Consider the following 16,630-nt stretch of genomic DNA (forward strand, 5'->3'; position numbering starts at 1 on the left):
CTGGCTTACAGGTTCAGAGGTTTAGTCCATTATCATCAAGGTGGGAGTGTGGCAGTGTCCAGACAGGCATGGTGCAGAGTTCTACATCTTCATCTGAAGGCTGCTAGCAGAACCCTCACTTCCAGGTGGCTAGGAGTAGGGTCTTAAAGCCCATGCCCATAGTGACACACCTACTCCAACAAGGCCACACCTCCAAATAGTGCCACTCCCTGAGCCAAACATATATGACCGATCACAGCTGTCCTGAGCCTTACCCAAATGGGCTGGCTGCATCCCTCCATGAGCCTCTTAGATTTGTGCTGACACTCTTATTTCTAGGTCTGAAGGTAGTCAGTGGCTTGAACTACCCTTACTGGGCAACTAGTGCCAACAGTGTTGTCCCAGTAGAGCCTCAGGGTAATGATGGAGGGACTCAGGCTCACTATCCTGAGAATGGATCTTTTTCTAGGGAAGGATTTATACCCAGGCATACACATCACTCCAGGTGTTACCCAGGTTGCCCCGTTGTTACTGATTTACTGATTTATAGTAGGACATGCTGCTGTCAGGAAGTCTGGACTTGTCCCTTCTTAGATTGGTATGCTTTGTCTCATAGGCATGCTGAAGTTATAAACAGACGATTACTCAGAGAAAGGGACAGCCCTGACCCAGGGATTAGAACAGAGGAATTAGTGTCCTACCCAGGGCCAGGACAGTCCAGGGAAGGGTGAGGCAGCCTGCAGCACTGTGGGTTCCTTCTCTGAATGTAATGGCTTAGCAGGCTTGCCTCCTGAAGCTCACCGGAAGCTTCAGACTATTGAAGATTTAGATCCCTAGGCCCTCCTAGAGATCCTGATGCTGAGGCTGCGGAAGGGCCTGGAAAGTGGGGTCTATAAAACAAGGCTGAAGGTCTGGAGAACACTGAGGGCTTTTTTCTCTTTCAGTATCACACATGCTTTTGCTTTGTTCTGAGATCATACAGGTAATGAAGGCTCACTGAAAAAGTTTAACCGCTTGAGGAAGTCAAAGAAGAGAGCAGACTTTACCACAGTCCTTTGTTTGTAATTCCCAGGGCCACTGGCATTCAGCTCCTCCTTCTAAAGTCTAACAGTGTCAGTCCAGTTTCTTAGTAAGTACTGTGCTGTTCAGACACAGGCGGTAGGTAACACTGTCGCCTCGTTCCTGTTTCAGAAGGTGGCTCCAGTGAAAGCTACTGGTCATTCTTGGGGCAGGTTCCAGGGAGATGGTCACTACCTGACTTAGTCCAGCTACTTTGGATATGATGACATTTATACTTGATCTTAGCCAAAAGGCTGAAAAGCACTTTGGTAAAATTTGCAAAACTAGGGTTGGAGAGAGGGCTCAGTGGTTTAGGGCACTGTCTGCTCTTCCCAAGGACCCAGGTTCAATCCCCAGCACTCATATGGCAACTCATAACTGTCCGTAATTCCAGTTCCAGTGGATCTGACACCCTCATACCAATGCACATAGGATAAACTACATTTTTTTAAAAAATTGCAAAACCAAGATGGAGTGTGTTTTCTATTTTAATTATTTCCCCAAATTTATTTTGAGAAATTTCAAATCTAATTAAAAATGATTGAATCCTCCATCAGAAAGATTCTTTCTTCAGATACACAGGAAATTACTATTTTGCCTTATTTATATCCCTCCCCTGTGTACATTGCTTAACTGTTTGAAAAGTAAACTTCAAACAATTAGCATTTCATCAATAAATCTTTAGTCTAAATCTGAGGAGCATAGAAATTTCTCTATATAATTATAATGCCATCATCACACTCAAGAAAGTCAACCCTTGTAGAATACTCTGTTATCCTAATAAAGTATAGCATTTGTCTTCATCTTTTGGCTTTTGGATCCAGCATCCAGTTGAATGTGCACTGCATGAAGATAGCCTGTTTTTAATCTTATTTAATCCAAAGTAGCCATCCATCTTTTCTTTCCTTTTCTTTGTGACATTGTCATCTTTGAACAAGACAGGACTGTAGTTTTATAGAATGCCCCACATTCTGGATTTTCTGATAGCTTCCCTACATTTGGAATCATTAGAGCACCATATTGTTGATGTTGTATACTTTCCTTTGCAAAACAAAAGGAAACGGTTAATTAGTCTTAATCTGTTTTGGTTTGTTTGTTTTAAGATTTATTTATTTGTATGCATGTGTCTCTTCGTGAGTTTGTGCACTATTTACATGCAGGTGCCTGTGGGGGCCAGGACAGGGCATCAGATCCCCTAGAACTGGAATTACAGGAGGTTGTGAGTCACCTAATATGGGGACTGGGAACAGAACCTGGGTCTTCTGTAAGTGCTCTTAACTGCTGAGCTATTTCCAGCTCCCATTTTCTTTTTTTTTTTTTTTTAAAGATATATTTACTTATTTTATGTATATGAGTATACTGTAGCTGTACAGATGGTGTGAGCCATCATGTGTTTGTTGGGAATTGTATTTAGGACCTCTGCTCGCTCTGATCAATTCTGCTTGCTCTGGCTCAAAGATTTATTTATCATTATATCTAAGTACACTGTAGCTGTCTTCAGACACACCAGAAGGGGGCATCAGATCCCATTACAGATGGTTGTGAGCCACCATGTGGTTGCTGGGAATTGAACTCAGGACCTCTGGAAGAGTAGTCAGTACTCTTAACCGCTGAGCCATCTCTCCAGCATCTGACACCTAGTTTCATTATGTGTAGAATGCATTTCAGCTCCAGAGTCCAGGAATCACACTTGTTTCTAGTCTAGTAGTTCTTAATCAGAGGTATCCATTTGGATCAAGGGGAGGACTCCAACAGCCATGATTTTTTATAAGTGTTACTAGACTTTGAATTACACCTCTGTTGAATTACACGTCTGTTGATAAGTAGGTCTTTCTTTCTCTTCTCTCTCTGTCTCTCTCTCCCTCCCTTCCTTCATTTATTTATTTATTTATTTATTTATTTATTTATTTATTTATTTATTATATGTAAGTACACTGTAGCTGTCTTCAGACACTCCAGAAGAGGGCATCAGATCGCATTACGGATGGTTGTGAGCCACCATGTGGTTGCTGGGATTTGAACTCAGGACCTTCGGAAGAACAGTCGGGTGCTCTTACCTGCTGAGCCATCTCTCCAGCCCCCATCTATCTATCTATCTTTCTTTCTTTCTTTCTTTCTTTCTTTCTTTCTTTCTTTCTTTCTTTCTTTCTTTCTTTCTTTCTTTCTTTTTTTTTTTTTTTTTTTTTTTTGAGAAATATTTTTCAATCAGTTTTGGCCAAGCTGTATAAATATATTTACAGTTTATCTTGCCTCATTCAGATTACTCTGACATACTTGTGAGGCTTTGTTTGTTTGTTTGTTTTCTTGTTTCTTTCTTCTTTTTTTTTTAAGAAGTCATTGGATGCCCTGGAGCTGGAATTACAAGTGGCTGTGAGCCACCCTATGTGGGTTCCTGGAAGAGCAACAAGTCTTAACCACTGATTCATCTGTCCGGTCCCTGTTTGTTTGGTTGTTTGTTTTTTTTGTTTTTTTTTTTTTTGAGACTGGGGTATTCTGTGTGTAACTGAGGCTAGCCTTGAACTTCTCTGGCTCAGCGTTCTGAGGGATGGGATTACAGGTATATGCCACAATACCTGGTCTGTCCTGACCCTACCCCCACTCCCCCCAGTCTCTCTCTCTTGGACTCCTGATCCTCCTGCTTCTTCCTTTTGAGTGCTGACATTACAGGTATTCACCAGACCTAGAGTACTTAGTGCCTGAGAAGGAACCCAGGGCTGTGTACTTTCCAGGGAAACTCTTTGTCCACCGAGCCACATATTGGTGAGCATTTAGAGTAGTCCCAGATTTCTGTATCTTTTCTTTCTTTATGAATGTTACACTTTCTCCCCACTTCTCAAAAACAGTTTTTTTTGTTTTTGTTTTTGTTTTTGTTTTTTTCCCCTCTGTATAGCCCTGGCTGTCCTGGAACTCACTCTGTAGATCAGGCTGGCCTTAAACTCAGAAATCCACCTGACTCTGCCTCCCGAGTGCTGGGATTAAAGGTGTGCGCTACCACGCCCGGCTCAAAAACAGTTTTAAAAGTAATGACCTGGCCCTGGTGAAATGGCTCAGCAGGTAAAGTTACTTGTCACCAAGGCTGACAGCCTAGGAGCAGGGAATTGACCCTCATAGGCTGTCCTCTGTCCCCTGCATGTGCAGTGACACACATACCCCGCCCCATCCATCCATACAAAATGTAACAAGAAAATAAAAGCAACCATTTAAGTTTGTAGTCTTCCACTAATTTCTCTTGCGATCTGGTGCCTATTGCTCTCAGACAAACCCTGACTGACACAGGGCTTTCTAAGAGTTTTGCAGAAAGTCAAGCAGAGTAGTCAAACCTATGGAGGGGGAAGATAGTTTATTGAACAGCCAGTGAAATCTCCAACCTTAGAGCATCCACAGACACTTACCTATCCCAGATGTTCCTTTCTATTTTAAGGAGTCCGTGGCTCCTTAGGAGTTGGGTTATGAGCCATAGCTCAAGGGAACTAACTGACCGTTTTTGTGCCCACCAGATGGGAGCTCAGAATGTTTGAGCTCCGCAGAGCAGATGGAGTCAGAGGACATGCTGAGCGCCTTGGGCTGGAAGAGAGAAGACAAGCTGAGGCAGACCTCCAAAGCTGCAAACAATGCCTTCCCCACGCTGTCCCCTATGGTCGTCATGAAGAATGTGCTGGTCAAGCAGGTGAGGAGACAGTGGGATCCCGAGTCTTTGCAGATGAAAGTTTCTGAGCTTCCCGTGTGCTCAAGTGTAGAGACGCCTCTCAATGCACTGAGGGAGTCACACTGATGTCACTTCTGTTATGAGAGAGACAGCCTTGCCTTTCAGCTACTGATGCTGTTTGGTCTTGTTTTCTGATTTAAAAAAAAATTTTAAGCTTTAGTTTTTTTAAGTGTGTGTGTGTGTGTGTGTGTGTGTGTGTGTGTGTGTATTATTCTTTCATGCCTTACTCTGACCTGAGGGCACCTGAGCTCACATGTATACACACTTATACTGAAATTCATACACACTCTTTTACACACAAACACACACACACACACACACACACACACACACACAGAGAAAGAGAGGGAGAGAGAGAGAGAGAGAGAGAGAGAGAGAGAGAACTGAAAACATGCAGCCACACTCAGAAGTGAGTGAGGAAGCTTCCCCAGCAGAGGGACAAAAGGAAGGACAGCTGGTCAGACTGCTGGTTGGTCAGGAGATAGGAAGCCTAGTGACAAGCTACCTTCATGGAATCACTTCTGGGTTTCATTTGGAGTTAGTTTTTGTTTTGAGACAGGGTCTGCAGTAGCCCAGGCTGACCTTGGAATCCGTGTGTAGCTGAGCATGGATTTGAGCTCTTGGTGTTCCTGCTTCTCTTTCCTAGATGCTGAGATGATAGGCATCTCCCTCTGCCAGGGTTATGTGGTGCTAGGGATCCAATAAAACACTCCAAGCATGTTAGGCCAGCGCTCACCAGACGAGTCACCCTGGCCTGAGCTGTAGCAGCTTTTTTTTTTTTTTTTTTTTAAGATTTATTTATTTATTGTAAGTACACTGTAGCTGTCTTCAGACACTCCAGAAGAGGGCGTCAGATCTTGTTACAGATGGTTGTGAGCTACCATGTGGTTGCTGGGATTTGAACTCCGGACCTTCGGAAGAGCAATCGGGTGCTCTTACCCACTGAGCCATCTCACCAGCCCACTGTAGCAGCTTTTAACCTTAGCAGGAGTTTACACTCTCTGACCTTACTGCCTCAGTTGGAGGCATTATTATTTCATCTGTGCCATTATTTCATCTGCCTCTAGTTTTCTTTTTCTGAGTGATAGCTCATGATTAAAAATAGGTATTTCAGGCTGGAGGGATGGCTCAGCGGTTAGGTGCACTTGTTCTTCCTGACCCAAGTTTTGTTTCAGCACCCATGTTGGACTGCTCACAACCACCTGTAACTCCATCTCCAGGGGATCTGACATGGGTACTGCACTCGTGTGCACACACATGTTCACAGGCACATCACACATACAGAGATGGGATTTAAAAAAACTAAACTCCCCAGATTTTTCCTCAGGTTTTCCCTTAGGAAAAAGTTTTGTGTTTGTTTTTGCTTTCTTTTTCTTTTTTCTTTTTTTTTTCTCTTTGAGACAGGGTTTCTCTGTGCAGCCCTGGCTGTCCTGGAACTCACTCTGTAGACCAGGCTGGCCTCGAACTCAGAAATTCACCTGCCTCTGCCTCCCAAATGCTGGGATTAAGGGCGTGTGCCACCACCACCCGGCTTGCTTTTGCTTTCTTTTGTTTTAAAGTATGATGCAGATATAAGTGGAATTCAGGCCACTTCCCCCTGTTCTCAACAAGGGCTCCCCTGTGTACGCGGGAAACACAGCCGTAGCTGAGCAGCCTCCTCTTTGCCTTGTGTGGAAGCTGGAGGCTGCACTTACCCATTGTGGATGCAGCTGCTTTCTTCCTTTGTTTGCAGGGCAGCAGCTCCTCCCAGCTCCAGTCCTGGACTGTCCAGCCTTCCTTTGAAGTGATCTCAGCGCAGCCACAGCTCTTTGTCCTTCATCCACCTGTGCCATCGCCTGTCAGCCCATGCCAGACTGGTGAGAAAAAGTCAGAATCCAGAAACTACTTGCCCATTCTAAATTCTTATACCAAAATAGCCCCCCACCCAGGCAAGAGGGGCCTCAACTCAGAAGACAGAGGAACAAGTGGGGTACCGAAGAAAATCTGCACGGAGAGACCGGGGCCGAGCCTGTCTTCCAGTGAGCCAGCCAAGACTGGCCGAGTGCTATCCAGTCCTTCCACTCCAGCCCCACCCAGCTCCAAACTCACCGAGGACTCCGCTCTGCAAGGAGTCCCCTCCCTTGGGGCTGGTGGAAGTCCACAGACTCTTCAGCCTGTGTCCAGCAGCCATGTGGCTAAAGCTCCCAGTCTGACCTTCGCTTCGCCTGCCAGCCCTGTGTGTGCGTCAGACAGCACTCTGCATGGCTTAGAGAGCAGTTCCCCTCTCTCCCCACTGTCAGCCAGTTACGGTTCACCTCTGTGGGCTGCAGAGCACCTCTGCCGCAGCCCAGACATCTTCTCTGAGCAGAGGCAGAACAAGCACAGGCGCTTTCAGAACACCTTAGTGGTCCTCCACAAGTCTGGTTTGCTGGAGATCACTCTGAAAACCAAGGAGTTGATTCGTCAGAACCAAGCAACTCAGGCGGAGCTGGACCAGCTGAAGGAGCAAACCCAGATGTTTATAGAGGCCACCAAGAGCAGGGCTCCTCAGGCATGGGCTAAGTTGCAGGCATCACTAACATCTGGGCCCAGTCATTCAGGCAGTGACCTAGACACGTTGTCTGATCACCCAGACATATAGCACAGAAACATTTTCCAGTTATTTGAGTTAACTCCTTTGCTATTACAACTACACTTGTTTTTCACAGCCTATTTAAGAGCTTTTCTTTCTAAACTCACCCACAAAGCCACGTACCAGTCCCTGGCTGCTGTCTTAGTCTGTGGTCCATGCACAGGTTAAGTGTGTTAAGTTCCTCTGAGGAACTCCATCTGGAAGTATCCGTGAGTCCCTTTTCCATGACCTGCAGGCACTTAGCTGGACAGAGGAGAGATGGCTGTGTGTGTCTTTCAGCTGTTCCTTCCCATCCTCCTCCTCACTGCCCAGGGTCAGGGTACAGTGACATGGATAAGTGTACACAGTGACACTTGTCCAACCAAGGAGTAGGTGACCTAAGGCCCCCTTCACTGTCCTCCCTCAAGTATGTTAGTCACGGAGAACAAGAAGAGGAGATGTTTTCATTCTCCCAGGCCTTGTGCCTGTGAGTGAAATCTAAAGTGCTTTGGGCACAGGTACCTGTGTGCAAGCACTTACCACATAAGGCTTTCTTCCTTACACTTGAAAGTTAAAGGGGAAAGGGCAGTGCCACCTGGCTCACACACTGATCACACACCAGAGCTCACCTATACAAGTAGGCAATACTTCAGATTTTTAAAATATAGAATGGATTTATACTGTCTGGAATTGTATTTGATGAATTGCCTTTTTGATTTAAGGGTCAAAGAAGCCAGCATGTTTGGTCACTAGCTGAAAGGTTTTGTTAATATATACTTGAAATAGCACAAACTATTTAAAAGGCTTGAGATGGGGCTGCAGGATGGCTCAGTGAGTAAAGGTGCTTGCTGCCAGTGACCTGAATTTGATCCCCTGAACCCACATGATAGAAGGAGAATTTACTACTGCAGATTGTCCATCAAATGTGCACACACACACACACACACACACACTAAATTAATATAAAATCAAAATTACAAGCTATCATCAACATCAAAACAAGGTAAAACAATCAAAAGCTTGAGATGACTTCAGTGGGTCCTCAGGGTCTAGTGTAAGTCCACCATCTGCTGTCTCTTGTCTGTACCTCACTCAGCTGTTTCTGTGAGGGAAAAATGATACCCCAAGGCCACAACAATCAGAAAGGATCCTTCCCTGTTTTCACATCTGGGTTCTCACGCATGCCCTGTGATGATGGGGCCACCATGGAGCGGTCTTGCATCTAGTCTTAAATGTGGGCAGCGGAGCTGAAGTGTGGGTGTCCTTCTCGGAGGCTGGTCTTAGGGTGAAGAGCCTGAGGAGTCTCCAGGTCTTCAGTTTCCCTGTGCCGGTAACTAAGTGTCTAAATGGTAAAGATCCAAAGGCTTGTGTCCTCCGTTAAAATGTTCATCCTCCTGGAAATCTTTGTTCTTTATGAATTAACTTGGTTTTTATGACCAGTATCTTTTCCTGCAGAGAGAATGAATGTTCTTGGGGCTTTACTAGGTCCAGAGTTAAGAATCACATTTATTACAGAGTTGCTTGTAATTCTAACATAATTTAAAAAGTATAAGACTCAGGTTGGCTCTACTCTGCTCATAAAGATGTATGATTTAGATATGACTGGTTTAAAAATAATCAACTTGGTAAAATCTCTATTCCTTGGTCAACATAGAATTGTTACCTACTGTTTGTTTTCTGAAAGTTTCCAAAATCAGAGTCCATGTTTCTGGGCAGACTTGGCTCCTCGTGATGTGCCCCCCCCCCCCCGAATCTGTATGGTATTGTGGCCATTCTGCACTCCACTAGGAAGCAGCCTTTTTGGCAGAACGTTTGGCAGGAAAGCTGTAGAGACAGGTGCATTCAGAGCAGCCTGGACACAGCCGTGAGTCTTCCCATGTGTCAGAAGCTGGAAGCCCTTGCTGGGAGCCAAATGTACTACTCCACTGGAAAAGCCCTCTAGTGCTGTAAGCCTCTTGGACTCTTCTTAGATTTGGGTTTTAATTTCCCTTCCTGTCCCCATAAAAGATGATGAAAGCCACCATGGATCCTCACAGCTGAGTGGTGGAGGGTTAGCACCGCCCAGTCACTGCTCCTCTGTGATCTTAGAGGCACGGCTGCAAGCCTCTAGGCTGTTAGCAGAGCTCTCTGTCCCTGGTGCCGCTGGAAGCAGGTGGGCTCCCGGAGAGAGGCTAGATCTCAGAGGGAGCACTCTGAGGCCGGAGGCCAGACCAACACTTGGAGGAAGTCCTGAGTGGACCGAAGGTTCTTCATTGGTTGCCCAAGGCTGTAAGTAGCAATGGCCTCTGCATGCCATGAGCTCTTACAAAGCATCATGTAGAGCTGCTGCCTCCCCAAGGTGAGAAGTCAGTTTTAACTCAGACCAACACACAGGAGAACCTTTGTATTGGCAATATTGAAACACATTTAGAAAGGTTCCTGACTGAAATTGGCTACAGAACTTACCGTCGTTTGTAATTTACTACACTGACTTTTATTGATTATGGTACCCTCTGACTTTTCTTCTCTAGTATGATTCCTTCAGCAGACAAATTACTCTTGCACATATACGGAAGTGGCTTTTTAGCCACATCCTCCTTAGGGTAGAGACTGTTTACCAAATGTGAATTCTTCTAAGTGTGAAGTTATGTAGAAATTGACTGTGAAATGTCAAAGAAAAAAATAAAAGTCACTTACTTGAAAGCAATTTGGTCTATTTGCTTTGTAACTGCTTAAAAACTCTAAGGCCTGGGCCTGTAGCTAGGGGTAGTGCTTGCCTAGGGTGTGTGAGGCCCTGGATGCCACCCCTAGAACCATTGCCCTCCATCCCACTGCCTCAGAAACCCTCGAAGTTTCAAGCATTGCCTTGTGTTGTGTGGGATATGGGATCGGTTGCTGAATATTGGAGATTTTGAGTGTCGTATGTAGTGGCCTGAGTAGCCTGCCAAGCTTGCAGGGTTCTAATTCGGGAGGTGGAGGAGCAAGAAGGCCATCCAGTGGCTTCCTCCATCTGATACATCAGAGAGAACTCTGAAATGGCAGAATGGCTATGGCTGTGTACTGAGATGAAATAAAGCCATGTTAACTGAAGTTCTTAATATAACAGAGGGGTCCTTAGCAAGTATGTTTCAGCCTTCCTCTGCTTCCTCCAGGGAGATCGATGTCTTCCCTGCTTCCCCATAACAGCCGAGAACTGCTTCCTGGCATGCTTGACACTGGAGTGTAACAAGCTTGCTCTCATTAAAAGATCTGCAGGGTTGGCAGTGTAAAGTCCTGTAGAAGTATTCCTGGCCCACACAGTAGTCTCAGTGACTTTACAACAGTTTTAACCAATAATTTAGTGGTTGTGAGGCCACTAAAATGAATCTAAAATGGATAAAGATGGCTCAAGAAGGCCCTTCTGAAATTGAGACACCACCCTTCAGAAGTAGCATTCAGAAAAGAGCTGGAGCCGGGCATGGTGGTGCACGCCTTTAATCCCAGCACTCGGGAGGCAGAGGCAGGCAGATTTCTGAGTTCGAGGCCACCCTGGTGTACAAAGTGAGTTCCAGGACAGCTAGGGCTACACAGAGAAACCCTGTCTCAAAAAAAAAAAAAAAAAAAAAAAAAAAAAAAAAAAAAAAAAAAAAAAAAGACAGTGAGAAAGGAAAGAGCTGGCAAGGTGACCCTGTGGGCTTGGGAGGACCCCATCCTTGATGTTCACACACCAGGTGAGGGTGCAGTCAGGCTTCTAGAACTGCCTGTTGTGAACATGCCAGCCTGTTTAAATAGGATCTTGGAGGCTTCCACAGTTCATAGCCTGGTGCAGAAGAGACGAAAGGCTGGTATTTGTGTGTGATTTCTATTTCATTTTTGTTTTTTCATGATGCTGAAAATTGAACTTAGAGCCTCAGGTACTGGGTTAAGTCCCATCCTTATCCACTATTACTGGTGGCTTTGGCTACCTCAGCCTGTGAGCTGAATGATAAAGAGCTAATTACCTCTAAGGCTCTTCCCAGCATCACCTCTTGTGAGATCTGTAGCAGTGGCCAGCAAGACCGTTTAGTGAGCACAGGTATTGACTGCCAAGCCTGACGGGCTGAGGGGACCACTGAGCCTCATATGACAAGGAGAGAACTGGCCCCTGTAAGTTGTTTTCTGACCTCCACATGTGCATCATGGTCCCCCCCCAACCCCAAACACACAAGTAAATTAAATGTAATTTTAAAAGGTTTTGTTTTTAGAAAAGAGCTGTAGCTGTATTACATGGCATAAATAAAATCAACAGACGCAGAACAACTAACTGGAGGACCTTAGAAAATGGGCTGCCTGTGTTCTAGCAAGGTGACTTTATACTAGTGTCCGGTTGGATCTTGATTCTGGTGTGTGACTCTAGACAAGCATGTTGGCTGCTTTTGCCATTTTCATAAGTACCGGATTGCAACCTCATTCCCATATAAAAACTTCCCTCATCCAGATGTGGTTACCCAGGCCTTTGATCCCAGCACCCAGGAAAGCAGAGACAAATGATCTTTGTGAATTTGAGACCAGCCAGGAAAAACAGAGTTCCAGGACAGTCAAGCTACACAGCTGTCTGAAAATGAAACATTGAGTTCAGATTTTTTTCTTTCTTGGTTTGGAGCAATGTCTTCCTATATATAGTGCAAACTGGTCTTGAAATTATGGTCCTCTTGCCTCTGATTCCCAAGTGAGACTGTCTGTCTATCTAATCTATCTATCTAGTGCTAAACATTGAACCTAGGGCCTTGCACACTAGACAAGCACTTTGCCGCATTGAGCTGCATCCCTAGGCCTTTAAATAAGGAATTATTTCTGTATGTGTAGTATATACATTGTATGTATACATGTATGTAGATACGTGCTCAGGTGTACTCCTCTGTTATACTCTGCATTATTCCCTTAACACAGGGTCACTCAGTGAACCTGGAGCTCCATGGTGTTTGGCTAGACTGGTGGCCAGCAAGTCTCAGTAATTCTATCTTCCCCACCCACTGGTGCTGGGGTCACAGGTGCACATGGCCACGCATAGCTCTTTACATGGATGCTGGGGATTTGAACTCAAGCCCTCATGCTTGCGCAGAAGCATCCTTACCCGTGGAACCATTTCTCCAGCCTCATTTTTCCCGCCCACAAGACAGGGTTTCTCTGTGTAACCCTGGCTGCCCTGGAACTCATGCTATAAAAAAGGCTGACCTCAAACTCAGAGCTCCACCTGCCTCTGTCTCCTGAGTGCTGGGATCAAAGGTGTGCTGGCTCAAATTCTTATTAGCTAAAAGTAAGGGCATTTGGGGATTAACTCACATCGCGTTCTGTGCTGGTCAGCTATCTGCAAACAGGCCTTTCATCTAAGATGAAAGGAGTGAATTTTAGGTTTTTGGTTTTTTTTTTTTTTTAATCTTTTTTAGAGTGTATCAGTTGGCTTTTTATTTCCCTTTAGACGTCTCTTCCCACAATCAGGGATGATGTTTCCCCATGTATTGTCAGGAGCTGCGGAGCGAGTGAACATCTTCACTGTCAGTCGTCAGGGCTACACAGATGCTATTGCTCTTTGTGAGGTCTTTTATTCCAGTCCCTGCCTTCAGGTGCCGCCTTTTGTCTGCTCAGAAAGGGATGTGAGATGAGAAGAGCTTCTGAGGCCTGGCGTCGGTTGAGAAAGAAGCGCAGGACCGAGTGGCCTGGCTCTTGCAGCTTTTATCTCTGGTACTTTTCGTTGAGAACAGGGTGGGACTCTGTTCTCGGTTGAGAACAGAGCTGAGATCGCTGCGTGGAAGAATGTCATCTTAGGTTTTAAAATTGCAGAGCCAGGCAGCCTTCATGTGTGCAACCCTGTGATGGAATTCAGCCTCAGAAAGGCTGTCACTGGCTTGGGGGTAATTAAGACTCTACTGCCAAAATGTATAGTTATAGTTAACTCCAAGAGAGCGAATGGCAACTCAGGATGGTTCTTCTGCCTGGCTTCCTAGGTCGTGGTCTGTGGACTCACACGTGACTACTTGGGCTTCTCTCAGAATCCTTCCTTTCTCAGAACACATGGCTTCCCTGTATTTCTGAGGGCTGGTTATGCAAGACATTAGAGAATTGCTTGAAAAAAAAAAAAAAGCCTGCACGATTCCTGCTGCACATTTCAGCAGCTGGAGATGAACAAGAAAGTGAGAAAAGCCCGTGGCTTACCAAGTGAACACAGCAAGTGGGTGGAAACTGGTAGGAGACGAGGGGGGAAATAAAAAAAAAGAAAGGAAGTTGGATTCTGAGACCGCCTCTTCTGAGGGCCTCCGTCAGGATGAATGCCTGTGTTCCCTGCATGGCGTTCAGGAGTGGTTTGAGAGCCTCGGAGTAAAAATAGATGCTTTTAATTTTCCTAGAGTTTTTATCTCAGGAACTGCAGTGGCCATGGAAGAGGCCCTTCATCCTGATAAAGGCCCTTGTAACAGCAGAGCTGCCGCCTGTCTCTGCAAACAGTCTAGAAGCATTGCCCACCAGGGAAGCCCGCGGGAGGAGCTCCTGGCACCCTTTTATGGGGGTGATGGTGAAAAACCAGAAGCCGTGAAAAACTGAGACCCCCCTCTGACCTACTGATGGCAAGCCATAGCTTTACAGAGAACTGTATTAAAGTGACCATCTCCATTCACTGCTCCGAATGAATACATTGTCCCTGGAGGGGCCAGAGAAGTGCTTCCCTGGAGACTCCTGAAGGTTCACGGGAATGAGCAGAGAGAGCAGGCTGTGAGGAGGAAGGCCATTCAGTTTATTACTAGGGGATGTCAGCAGAGCACTGGCTCAGGAGCACTGGCTAGCTAGGCACAGGTGTGTCTCTGCCCTTTCCTACAGAGTGTGGGGAGAGATGCAGGCAAGTCCAGGAGTAATGATAGGTACTATCAAAAGGTGACATTCCCCAGCCTCGCTTTCCAGAAGATGTCTTGAGGAGGAACCTCTGACAAGTCTGGACTTCCAACAGATAAAGGAATAATGGGATAAAGCCCCTTCTAGTGTCTGCTGTTAGCTAAGAGCCTTTAATTTCATCAGCATCCAAGGATGGTGTGTGTGTGTGTGTGTGTGTGTGTGTGTGTGTGTGTGTGTGTGTGCGCGCAAGTGAAGAAGCTTGGGCAGGAGAATCCTGGAAGTCTTCCTCTATTGTGCTGAGCCTTCCTGCCTTAATACAGGGTCTCTCACAGGACGAGAGTCTCCTGGTTTGGTTAGGCTTGCTGGTGAGCAAGCTCAAAGATAGGATCTACCTGTCTCTGCTTGCCCAGGGCTGGAGTCCCGGGCACCAGCCATCATGACTGTTTACATGAGAGCTTAGGATTCAAACTTGGGTACTCCTGCTTGTGCAGCAGGCACTCTGACCCACCCATCCACCATCCCCTCAGTCCCTGGGGTGAAATATGTTGAGGTAAAATTCCCTAGGCTTGTTTACTTCCAGCATCAGGAAGGAGACACACACAGACACACAGCAGTCTCTCAGAGCCACCATTTTTCACACTCAGGGAAGCCTGGCTCTCAAGCCTGGGACTCCCCTGGGAGTGTCTCATTCTCCCGCCCTCTGGTTTTAAGCAGGCCTCTGTGCCTCTCTTTCTTGAGGGAATGTACAGAACCTAAGCACACTGGAAGGGCAGCAGATACCACAAGCAGCCAACAGCCACATACTCAGCCTGACAACACAGCAGGAGACATGACCCAAGCAATTGTCCCCTGACTTCCACAGGCAGCTAGGTCACGGTGACCCAAGGTAGAAGCCTCTTTCAAGGCTTTCCCAATAGATGGTCATCCAGCCAAGGTGCTGGTAGGGAAAAGCATTTCAACCTTGTCCCGGTTTGTGACTCTTTCATGAGGTGTTTTACAGACTTCAGCTGTGCCGTGAAGTCCACATTACTAACACTGCTGGCCATCCCAGTCAGGTCAGGTCACAGTGAGGGTGCTGTTTCGCCTTATAACCAGGATGGGCCTCCTTGACCTGCCAACTACAGGAGAATTCGGACGAGTGGGCCCGGGGAACACTTGTTTTTACTGTTGCTATTGTTTTAATTCAAAGGAAAAAAGAAAAGGGCACAGAGTCAGACGAGCAGGCACCGGCAGTACAGGTCAGCCCCAGATAGAGTCTGTGTTGAGGAACCTTAGATATCCTCAGATGTAGTTCTTGTCCTTCAGATGTTCATTCTCCCCTCAAAGATTTGCATTGTCTCCCGGCCCCCAAAGACTTGTATTCTCTAGGGCAGGTGACACAGAGCGCTTGCCTCAAATTTGCAAGGCTCTGGGTTTGAGCCTCAGGTACTGAAAATAAGGTGTTCTCTGTTGGCAAGCCCATCTGGCCCTGGGAAGCTTGGCTGGGGGAAGTCACGTGTGAGCTACTAGTTCTGAGCTTAGTACCGAGAGTGGTGCTACAAGACTGTAACCCTGGTACTTAGAGACTTGGGGGACAAGAGAGCCAGGAGTACAAAGCCAACCTGGGCTATATTTGACCTTTGCTCAACATCCCACAAAGACCCCAAAATACAAACAACAACAACAACACACATACGCACACATGCACACACATATAGTGTGTGCTCTCAAATCTTGATCATTTTCACTTCTGAAAGTTTTCATGATCTCTCAGCCTCAAGTGACCAAAGCAATGGCATTGTTATTTCTGGGCAATAGATTCCTTGAGCTGTCAATATGGTTTGTGTTCCAGGTGCTGACCTAGCTGTGTGGAATAAAATGATGACTGTTTAGCTTTCTGTTGCTGGGATAACCATCATGACCAAAAGCAGCTTAGGAGAGGAACAGGTTTACTTGGTTTACACTTCAAGTTAGTCTCAATTGAGACTAACTCAGGTCAGAAACTCAAGAAGGAACTGAAATAGAAGCTGTAGAGGAGTGTTGCCTGCTCTGCCACCTTTCTTATACAGCCCAGACCCACCTGCCTAGGGATGGCGCCACCCTCAGTGGGCTGTGCCCTCCTCCATCAGTCTCTCACATATATGACCAAGCCAATCTGATGGAGACAGTTCTGCAATTGAGGTTTCCTTTTCCCAGGTAACAACTGGTTATGCCAAGATTACAGTAAAAACTAACCACATGTCTTTAATTCCGGCACGCAGGTGGCAGATCTCTAGAAGTTTGAGGTCAGCCTAGTCTACAAAGAGAGTTCCAGTTCTTCACAGAGAAACCCTATCTTCAAAACAAAACAAAACCATACAAACAAAAATTAACCAGGATAATGACTAACACAGAGGAGGATGCCAGTGACTGTTAACCCTTTCATGGTTTTGGTCTCAGTAGGCCTTAGACACCAACACTGGAGAAGTAATGCCTCCTACTTGCCTCTTTTTTTTTTT

General features: G+C 46.0%; 1 protein-coding gene across 1 annotated transcript in view; it reads left to right on the forward strand.

Moving 5' to 3' along the window:
* The window catches only part of Cipc (CLOCK interacting pacemaker), an 18,646-nt gene extending 8,626 nt beyond the window's left edge, over positions 1-10,020 (forward strand). Inside the window, exons 3-4 of the mRNA XM_021201898.1 lie at positions 4,536-4,705; positions 6,477-10,020. Coding sequence (XP_021057557.1) covers positions 4,536-4,705; positions 6,477-7,364 — 1,058 coding nt within the window. The 3' untranslated portion in view covers positions 7,365-10,020. The remainder of the gene's footprint in view (positions 1-4,535; positions 4,706-6,476) is intronic.
* Positions 10,021-16,630: the final 6,610 nt, after the last annotated feature.

The sequence above is a fragment of the Mus pahari genome, chromosome 7 (genome assembly GCF_900095145.1).
Source record: "Mus pahari chromosome 7, PAHARI_EIJ_v1.1, whole genome shotgun sequence".
NCBI classification, from domain to species: Eukaryota; Metazoa; Chordata; class Mammalia; order Rodentia; family Muridae; genus Mus; species Mus pahari.